Here is a 9,739-nt window from a genome sequence, read left to right on the forward strand (position 1 = left end):
TCACGGTCTCTCCTGCCCGGGCTGGCTTTGAACTGCGATCCTCAGATCTCAGCCTCCTGAGTAGCTAGGATTACAGGCGTGAGCCACCAGCGCCCGGCTTTGTTGGTTATTTTCAAGATAAGGTCTTGCAAACTTTTCTGCCTAGGCTAACTTTGATTCTTCCATATTCTCAGCCTCCCTAGTAGCTAGGATTATAAGCATGAGTGACTGACACCTGACCAATTTCCTCTTCCAACAAGGACACCATTTAGAATGAATGAAACCCATTAATTATCCCATTAAGAGTTATACTTCTAAATACAATCATACCCAAAGTAATGGGAGTTAGTTAAAATTCTGCATATGAATTAGGAAGGGGCATAATTTAGCCCATAACCAACTTTTGTCACCTGCTTAATTTCTACTCATCATTTAAGGCTAAGAACAAGCACTGCCTCCAAGATGGCACCAGGGAGCCACATCTCCTGATTTACACGCTCCTGTGGAAGAGGAATGATTTGTGTAACCAGTAAGGCAATGCCACAGTGGCATTACACATTCCGTATGATAAAAAGGTAGTTTCTACTGGTGCTGTCTCCTGCATCACTTGCTCTGAGTCAATCTGGCTGCCATGCTAGAAAGACCTGCAAGCAACTCTGAGGAGTTCCATGTGGGAAAGTAACACATCTAACCACAACCAGCGCCAAGGCTTATTCTGTGTCAGTGAGCTATACTAGACATGGGTCCCCCAGCCCTAGGAGCATTGAGATGGATGCAGTCCTGACCAACATCTTAGCTGAAATCTGCGGCGAACGCCTTCTCGGCCAGCGAGGAAGAACGACCACCACACCAGGAGTCTTCTCAGATCACGCTTTATTGGAGAGCCTTTGAATTGATGGGAGAGCTCGAACGCGAGAGAGCGTGTACCCAAAGCATGGCTGTTTATATAGGGAGTAGGAACTGTTTTTCCCATTGGTCGTCTGCCTTTCGCCGTCACCAGGTGCCACGGGATTGGCTAGGGACTCTACCTGGCTCGCGCATGCGCAAAGCCCAGGACCCACCGTCCTGCCAAGCACTGCCTAATAGGGAGTTACCTCAAAACTGCAAGGAAGTGGGCGGCGCCTTCGCGCCGGCTCCCCACAGAAATCTAACAAGAGGCTGTGATGGTTTAGATATGAAGTACCTCCCCCACCCCTACCAGACACACACACACACACACATACATACACAAAAGGCTAATCTATTGAAGTCTTGGTCTACAATGCAAGCAGTGTTTAGAAGTGATTGGAAGGCTGTGCCTTCAACCAATGGACTGATCCTCAATAGATTCACAATCTGCTGGCACTCATGGGAGGTGGTAGAAGTAGGAAATGGGGCCCAGTTTGGAGGAAGTAGCTCACTGGAAGTGCATCCTGGAAAAATATACTTTGTTTCCAAACCTGTCTGGTCTCTTATCTGCTCCCTGGCAACCATGAGGTGAGCAGCTCTGCACCTCCATTCCTTTTCACCAAAATGTTCAGACCTTGGCTCAGAAACCAGAGCCAGCCCACCATGCCTGAAACTTCTGAAACCAAGTTCAAATAAATCATTTCTCCCTTAGGTAATTTCCATCATTTTTTTTGTCAGTTGTGGGGCTTGAACTCTGGGCCTGAGCATTGTCCTTTAGCTCTTCAGCTCAAGGAGAGTGCTCTACTGCTTGTGCTACAGCACCACTTCCGGTTTTCTAGTGGTTTATTGGAGATAAGAGTCTCACAGACTTTCCTGCGTGGGCTGGCTTTGATCCTCAGATCTCAGTCTCCTGGGTAGCTAGGATTACAGGCTTGAGCCACTGGCACCTGGCTCATCAATTATTCTTGTTGGTTTTTTTTCCTGCCACATTACACAAAGTCTAATAAAGACCCTGAGCCAGAACCCTCAACAAGAGTACTCTCAAATCCCTGACTCTCAGAAAAAGTGTGAGATGATAATTGTGTATTACTGACTCAAGCGCTGAGTTTAGGGGCAGTCTGTTATGCTGCAGCAGATAACTGATGTCCCTCTGACTGAAAGGCTTCCCTCCCACAAATGCCCTCTCCTATCATCCTACAACCTTTTATGCTTTAACTTTGCTGTTGGTTGGTTGGTTGGTTGGTTGATCTGGCAGTACTGGTTTGAAGTCAGGGCCATGCACTTCCAAGGCAAGTGCTTTACCATTTGAGATAGGCCCCCAGCCCTTCGGCTTTTTAGTTGTGTTTCAGATGGTATCTCACTTTTTGCCTGGCTGATCTTGTACCTTGATCCTACCTCTACATTCTGCAGAGCAGAGATTATGGGATGCACTACAATGTTTGACTTATTTGTGAAGTTCAAGTTCTCTTTAATATTTTTCCTCAGCTAGCTTTGAACCATGATCCTCCCAATGTCCACCCCCATGTTTCCTCAAATAGCTGGAATTATAGGTGTGAGACACTGCACCTAGCCACTATTTAGTCTTTTAATTAAGCAAGTCTACATTACTCAGACTATGTTCCTTCTGTGTAAATGAGTCATTGTTGCTCATCCTCCACTTGTAATTCTCTAACAACTTATATATATTGGGATCACAAAACCCTTCTTGGCTTGAGCTCCAGTCACACTGAACTTCTGTTTTATTGCTGTCTGCTAGTCCTAGGGTCTGAGCTCTGTCCCTGAGCTTTTCTGTGCTCAAGGCAAACACTCTCACACTTAAGCCACAATGCCACTTCTGGCTTTCTCTGAGTAGTTTATTGGAGAGATAAGAGTCTTACATACTTTCCTGCCTGGGCTGGCTTTGAACCATGATCCTCATATCTCAGCCTCCTGAGTAACTAGGATTAGATTACAGTCATGAACCACTGATGCCTGGCTTGAACTTCTGTTTTTCAAACGCTTCCCTCCTCCAAGACCTTTCCCTGCTGCAGTCTGCTGTGCCTGCAGTACTCTTCATGTTGGGTGTGCTCCCTGGCACCTCCCATCACAGGGATTCCTTCCACACTTGCCACCCAGTCCTCCTTCTTGATATCACCCTTCAGCCATGGTCTACACTATTATGTTTTAATTCATAATCCTTTATCACTAGTGTGATAACACATTTGAGCTCATCTTCCTTACAGGCAGAGAGGCCTCGTGTCTTGTTCACTATGAGGCACACAGTGGGTGTGTAATAAATATTAGCTGAGTATGGTGATGCATTCCTGTAATCCCAGTTCTCTGGAGGCAGAGGAAGAAGGATCATGAGCTGGAGGCCTGTCGGAGCTACACAATGAGTTCTAGATCATCCTCCCACACCCTCTGTAGACTGGCAGTTTCTCAGGGGCAAGTGCAGAGTTATAATCATCTTTGCATGATTTTGAGCTACTGAAATCTCTGAAAATCCACCGAACAGACATGGAAGTTTGAGCTGCCCTCTCTGGCCACCAGAGGGAGACCGAGTCCTGTGGCCTAATTGGGAAAAATGGAAGGATGGAGTCCATGGGTAAAGGTATGGCCTGTGCCTGAAGGATAGCTGCTCCAGGACTGCAGAAACGGGATACTGAGGGGGCCAAGGATTGGGAAGACTCCAGCCTCAAACCCAGTGTCACCAAAAGAATAACTGAGACAATTCAGCCACTAGAGGGAGATATCTTGAGTTTATTGAAACTTCCTACTCCCCTTGGGAAGACTCATGTCCACCGGCAAGGTCATCACTCATCATTCTTCTTAATACAAATGTTTATCAAATACTGGGTTAATATAAAAGCAATTTTCCAAACACAGGAAGGGACTGATAACCAGCAGGACATTGTTCTCAACGCATGCTCTTAATGCCGTTCTGTAGAGTGTTGCGGTTCCATTTAAAAAGAAGGGGTTTAGCCAGGCGCCGGTGGCTCACACCTGTAATTCTAGCTACTCAGGAGGCTGAGATCTGAGGATCGAAGTTCAAAGCCAGCCCAGGCAGGAAAGTCCGTGAGATTCTTATCTCCAATAAACCACTAGAAAACCAGAAGTGGTGCTATGGCTCAAGTAGTAGAGCGCTCGCCTTGAGCTGAAGAGCGCAGGGACAGCGCCCAAGCCCAGAGTTCAAGCCCCACGACCGACAATAAATAAATAAATAATAAAAAGAGGGGGTTTGAGGTTCTGTTAAAAAAAAAAAAAGAGGAGGATGGGATTAGGAGCCGGGTGCTGGTGGTGGCTTATGTCTGTCATCCTAGCTACTCAGGAAGCTGATATCTGAGGGATAAGGTTTGAAGCCAGCCCAAGTAGGAAAGTCCATGAGACTCTTATTTCCAATTAACCTCCAGAAAAGGCCAGAAGTGGAGGAGGTGTGGCTCAAGTGGTAGAACACTAGCCATGAGCAAAAAAGCTCATGGACAGTGCCCAGGTCCTGAGTTCAAGTCCCAGGACTGGTCCCCAGACACATACAAGGGATTAGGAAAGACATTCAGACAGCCATTCCCTCCTGAAAGGCCTTCTGAAACTGGGCCTGTCCCTGCCCTGAAGTGGAAAATCCTGAGAGAAATTTGGAATGCGTGAGGATAGTGACAGTGGACTCTACAGGAAGCCAGAGGCCAGAATTTGACACTGCCCATGAAGACAGGGCAGCGCTGGCCAAGCTGAGCCTTTCTCAAATGGTCTCTCTCTCTCTCTCTCTCCTGCCTACCCCTCTCATTCTCAGACATGCCCCTCCCCCAGAGGCCCCGAAGAACCCCAGTACTAAGATCCATGCTCCCCTCCTCCTCCCACCTAGATCATGGGGTGACTGTCAAAACAAGACTCCAAACCTTGGTCCTGGATTCCTTTCAGTGGAGCCGGGGTTCGCATCATCCGATTCTTACAAGCCTCTCGTTTCTTTCTCCCTTCTTGTCCCCAGTTGCCCAAGGTTTGCCTCATGCCAACCCCTGCCAATTACAGCAAATTTGTACCCAATACTATTAACCCAGGCCAGAAATGGTTTTCCACGAGTGTCCCCTCAAGAGCAGTTTCCTGAATTTATGATTTAAGCTCACTCATGCATCATAAAACCCTATGAGTGAGTTGCAAAGAAACAAAAACACAACATAAAACGACAGGGTAGATGACACAGAGCATAACAGATAGAATAAGATTGGAGGGTGGTGTGGGCTGAATGTTTGGGGTCCCCACAGGACTAACCTCAGGGTTATGGCATTAAGACATAGGGCCTTTGGGGTTGATGAGGTCCTAGGTTGGGCTCTCATGTGGGGACAACAGCCCTATCAATGAAGTTCTGTAGGAGCCAGGTATGGTGACACGTGCCTGTAATCTCAGAACTCCAAAGGCTGAGGCATAAAAGTTGAGAGTTGGGGGGAGGGGGGGCGTGAGGAGAGTCGGACAGAGACACAGAGAGAAACAGAGAGATCAAAGCTAGCAGAGAGCAGGTTCACCTCCAGCCCAAAGTCACTAAGGGCAAGGTTAAGAACCAGAGTGGCCCTTATCAGACCCTGAACCTGCCAGCACCTTGATCTGGAACTTTTATTCTCCAGAACTATGAGAAAAATGGATGTTTGATGACTTCAAGCCATCTAGCCTAAGGTATCGTTGTTACAGTAGCTGAAATGGTGTAAGATAAGGATAGAATCACATAAGATAAGGTACATTGAGTATCTGAAATGTCAGAGCCCAGAGCGCAAGCTATTTTGGGGCATGGTTGTATAAACTGGGGATTCACAGTGCACAGTGTGTGTCTTAGAACGGGGCTTAATCGGAAAGGTCTGGAAGATAGTGACACACAGAGGGCCAGCTGACCCATGTTCCTTCCTATAAAGCCTGCCAGGCGTGGCAAGAGTGTGCCGCACCTTGGGCCTTCTTTGCACAGAGAAAGTTGCAAGAACAAGTTCAAGAATGTAGGTGTAGAGGCTGCTTGCTTGTGAAGATCTACAGGCACGCCACGCCACTCCCAGCCCTCCAACATCCTTTTGAACGGTCCATAGAGCTAACTTGTCCCCACCCCCACCCCCATTCTTTCACACAGGTGCAGCAAAGTGTCCTGGCATCCTCCTCATGTGGGATCATTTGCACCAGACTGAATGCAAAGGCAGACGGGAGAATCCAGCTGGGTTCTGGGGAATCAGACATCCCAGGGAAGTGCCCGGATGGCTGCTGGCCGTCTCCCTGGCTCCCTGGGGCATGGCCACACCGCTGCTGGAAGGCCTGGGTTGCACATTCTGCCTCCCTCACCCCCACCCCCACGCTGCACAGCCCAGAATGTTCCTGGGGGGCCCCTCACCCCTCCTACTGGAGGGATTGGCCTCAGGAATTTTTCTTTCCCTGTGCTATTTGTGGTGCACTGGAAGGAGGTCCAGGACTTGGGACGGGGGGAGGCACTGGGAAACTCATTTCGGGGGAGGGAAGGCTGAGGAAGAGAAAGGATCTAGAGGTCACACTCCAGTGTCATCATCAGCCCACAGTTGGAAATTCCACCATGAGAGATTCATTCCTTGGGTTGACTCTTCTGGAAAGCGTCACATTCCTGGCCAGGATTTTCATCCCACATGCACAGTTAATGCAACTAATTACAGCACTTAGGTTCCCAGGGGTCAGGAACCTGCACACACACACTCTTTGATAAGTATTCCTTCCTGGAGCAGGTGCAAGTGCCTGGATGATGGGTAGACTGGGATCCAAGCATAGGGAGCACTGGGAAGCAGAGGGGGTGCCCCCAAATCAGACAAAGGACAGAGGCTCCTCAATGCTGAGCTGGGTTTTGAAGGATGTATAGGAGTTGGGTAGATGAAGGGATGATGGTACCTTGAGGTGGGGGCATGCAGGTGGCTGTTGTGGGGATGTGCACATCAGCTGTCAGGTGCTGGAACACAGTCAGGGCCACTAAAATGTGACACCAGTGCCCCAGGCATCTGGGACTATTCTGGGAAACTGACTAGCCATACTAGCATGCTGATGATTTTGTCCTTGCATGGTGCCTCACCCTGCCACACAACAGCCCAGACTCCTACTGTCCACTTCCCCATCTGCTGGTCCAGGAGAGAACAGATCTTGGTGTCCCTACACTGAACGGGTGGGCATTCCCCTACTGCCCACCTCCGGCTCCTCCCTGGCCCTCTCATTTCCAGCCCCAGCTGGGGGAAACTTCTGGGGCGAGCCCACTGTGTATGGCTACAGCATGCAGGTGAACGAGAGCACGTGCATGTGTGCATGCACGGGCGCCCTCACATGCACACACACACACACACACACACACACACACACACAAAGAGGCAGGTGGAAAAAAATCCAGCCCCAAACTGTTTCAGCTCACAAGTCATCTGTCTGAGGAATGTGTTGAACTTTTAATAGAATACTGGCTTGGACATGCGGGATTCCGGGAGCTGAGCCCCAGAATGCCCTGGAATGTGCTAGAAGGAAGTATAAGGCACCCTGTCTTGGCCCACCCTCACTCACCCCCGTGTGGCTGGGAAGCATGGAATAAAGGCCTTCCAACACAGGTCAGACTTTTTACCCAGTAATTCCAAGATGTCAGGTCAGACCCCCGAGCTCAGCCAGCCATTCCCAGTCCAGTAACTGTCCAGGAGGCACTGGGCAGAAGGCTGGCCTGGCCACAGAAGCCGGTGAGGACAGGCACCTGGCAGCCACACAGCTGAGCAATGGGGACTTCAGAGGTTGAAGGACCTGGATGCTCTGCCCAGGCAGAAGTCTAGTTGAGGTGGAGGCCTCACGCCTGGGCCCACCTGAGTGGCCTCTCAGAGCCACTGCTTGGCACCAAGTGACAGTCCAAATGCTGGCACGTAGCCCCGGAGAGCAAGTCCGAGGGGCTACGTGGTGCTCTGGTGAACGTGTAGCTCTGTTATGTCTCTGGATTTGGGGGGATGAGAAGAAATGGATGAGCAGTGGCACCCTCCTTCCAGCTGCCTGGGTGTGTCCTTCCGTTTCTCTCTGGGTGTATCCTTCCATTTCTCTCATCTGCCCCCAACGTGTTCACTCCAGGAGCCTTCCCAAGAGGGAAGAGGAGTGGGGGAGGGCACTAGTGTCTAGAGTACGCATGCTTCCCAGCATGGCAACTTTTAACTGCTCTGGCCTTGATTCTGTTTCACACACCAAGCTTAAACAGGCTAGAGGTTCCATCATGAGCATGCGATTGATTGGTAGTGGCTGCCCATGGTGCTGTGTTGAAAGAATTCTGACACCACATACCTGCTGTAATTGATTGGTGATGTCTGCCAAGGTCATGGACATCCCCAGTCCCCCATCTCTCCTGACAGGACAGTCCCCCCAGTCAGGACTTTTGGCCGTAGAGACAGAAGCTCTAGGATCCAGCTGTACACAGTGTACCAGATCCCTTGCCAGGTTTCTCAGGACCCCTTGGCCCATCATTCTCAATGTGCCCTTTTCTGGAGATGTTAAGATTGGTTGAATTATGAAACACTTGTCTAAAGTAGAAACACTACAAGGTTAACGTCTCCCCAACAGAAATGACTAAATGCTGGCTTTTCCCATGGGGACTCCTGGGGTGATCTGGCTGTCACCAGAAGGGACCTCAGACCCCTCAAGAACTCTACCCAGGGAAGGGAGGACAGGTGTCAACACTATACTCTAGGCTAGCATTCGAAGCTAACCGCCATGATGCGCTGCTCCATGGAGTGTGGGCTGCTTCATTTGGACACCTTGGTCTGCAGGGTGCTGGGCAGGTAGAGGTACCTCCAGATGGCATAGTAGTGGGTGCCAGCACCAAATGCCACAAAGAGATGCCAGATGGCATGGGCAAAGGGGATCCTTCCGTCGCTCTTGAAGAACACCATGCCCAAGCAGTAGAAGACCCCTCCGGTTACCAGCTCCCAGAGGCCCTCCGTGTTGGGCTGTCAACAAGGACAGGATGGAGGCAGGTCAAGAGGACAGCCGCTCACCCCACCCCACCCAAAACTAAAAGACCCAGGCCTGGTGGGGACCCTAAATTGACATCATCAGATCTCTGGAAATCAGTTCTGTGATGAACCATATTTCTATCTGAATCTCAAAGCATGCTTTGATGGCTTTTGATATTTCCTAGAAAGTAATTGGGTATACATACATATATATATATATGCACATAAATAAATGCATATATTAGAAATGAATATACATATACAATTATATGTGTGTGCATCCATGCAATATTCAGCAACTGCGACAGTTAATTTGCACACCCACCTTCATAGCAGTATTAGTCATAATAGCCAAAAGGCAGAAGGAAGCTAACTACTCATCAGCAGGGGTGAATGAATAAATGAAAGGCAGTAGGTCCGTCCAGTGGAATATTAGCCTTTAAAAAGGCCATTCTGACAGGTTACAATGTAGATGACCCATGAGGACATGGTGCCACGTAGAGCAAGGCAGGCACAAGCAGGTGATTGCCTCACAATTCTGCCTGTGTGAGGAACCCAGAGGAGCCTAGTTCACTGACACAGAAAGTGGAAAGGGAGCTACCAGAGGCCAAAGGGAGGGGAAAAGAGAAATTGCTGCTGAATGGGTCTGGTTAAGATGGGAAATGTTCTGTGGGGATCAGCGGTGAGGGCTGCCTGGCAAGGTGAATGCACTGATGTCACTGGAATACACAGTGAAAATGGTTAAACTGGACCAAAAACAAGCAGCTCATGCCTGTAATCCTAACCACTCAGGAGGATGAGATCTGAGGATCCAGGTATGAGGCCTTCTGAAAATAACCATCTCCAAAACAGGTAGCAAAAAGAAGGCCTTGAAGCATGGCTCAAGTGGTAGAGCACCAGCCAAGCAAGCACAAGGCCATGATTACAAACCTTAATACTTCCCCCCCCCC

At 49.3% G+C, this 9,739-nt stretch overlaps 1 protein-coding gene across 1 annotated transcript in view; it reads right to left on the minus strand.

Moving 5' to 3' along the window:
* Positions 1-8,579: 8,579 nt before the first annotated feature.
* Mmd2 (monocyte to macrophage differentiation-associated 2) overlaps positions 8,580-9,739 on the minus strand; it is a 16,411-nt gene continuing 15,251 nt past the window's right edge. The window contains exon 7 of the mRNA XM_013023386.1: positions 8,580-8,783. Within this exon, the coding sequence (XP_012878840.1) occupies positions 8,580-8,783 (204 nt within the window). The remainder of the gene's footprint in view (positions 8,784-9,739) is intronic.

This window comes from Dipodomys ordii, unplaced genomic scaffold (assembly GCF_000151885.1).
Source record: "Dipodomys ordii isolate 6190 unplaced genomic scaffold, Dord_2.0 Scaffold68, whole genome shotgun sequence".
Taxonomy (NCBI): domain Eukaryota; kingdom Metazoa; phylum Chordata; class Mammalia; order Rodentia; family Heteromyidae; genus Dipodomys; species Dipodomys ordii.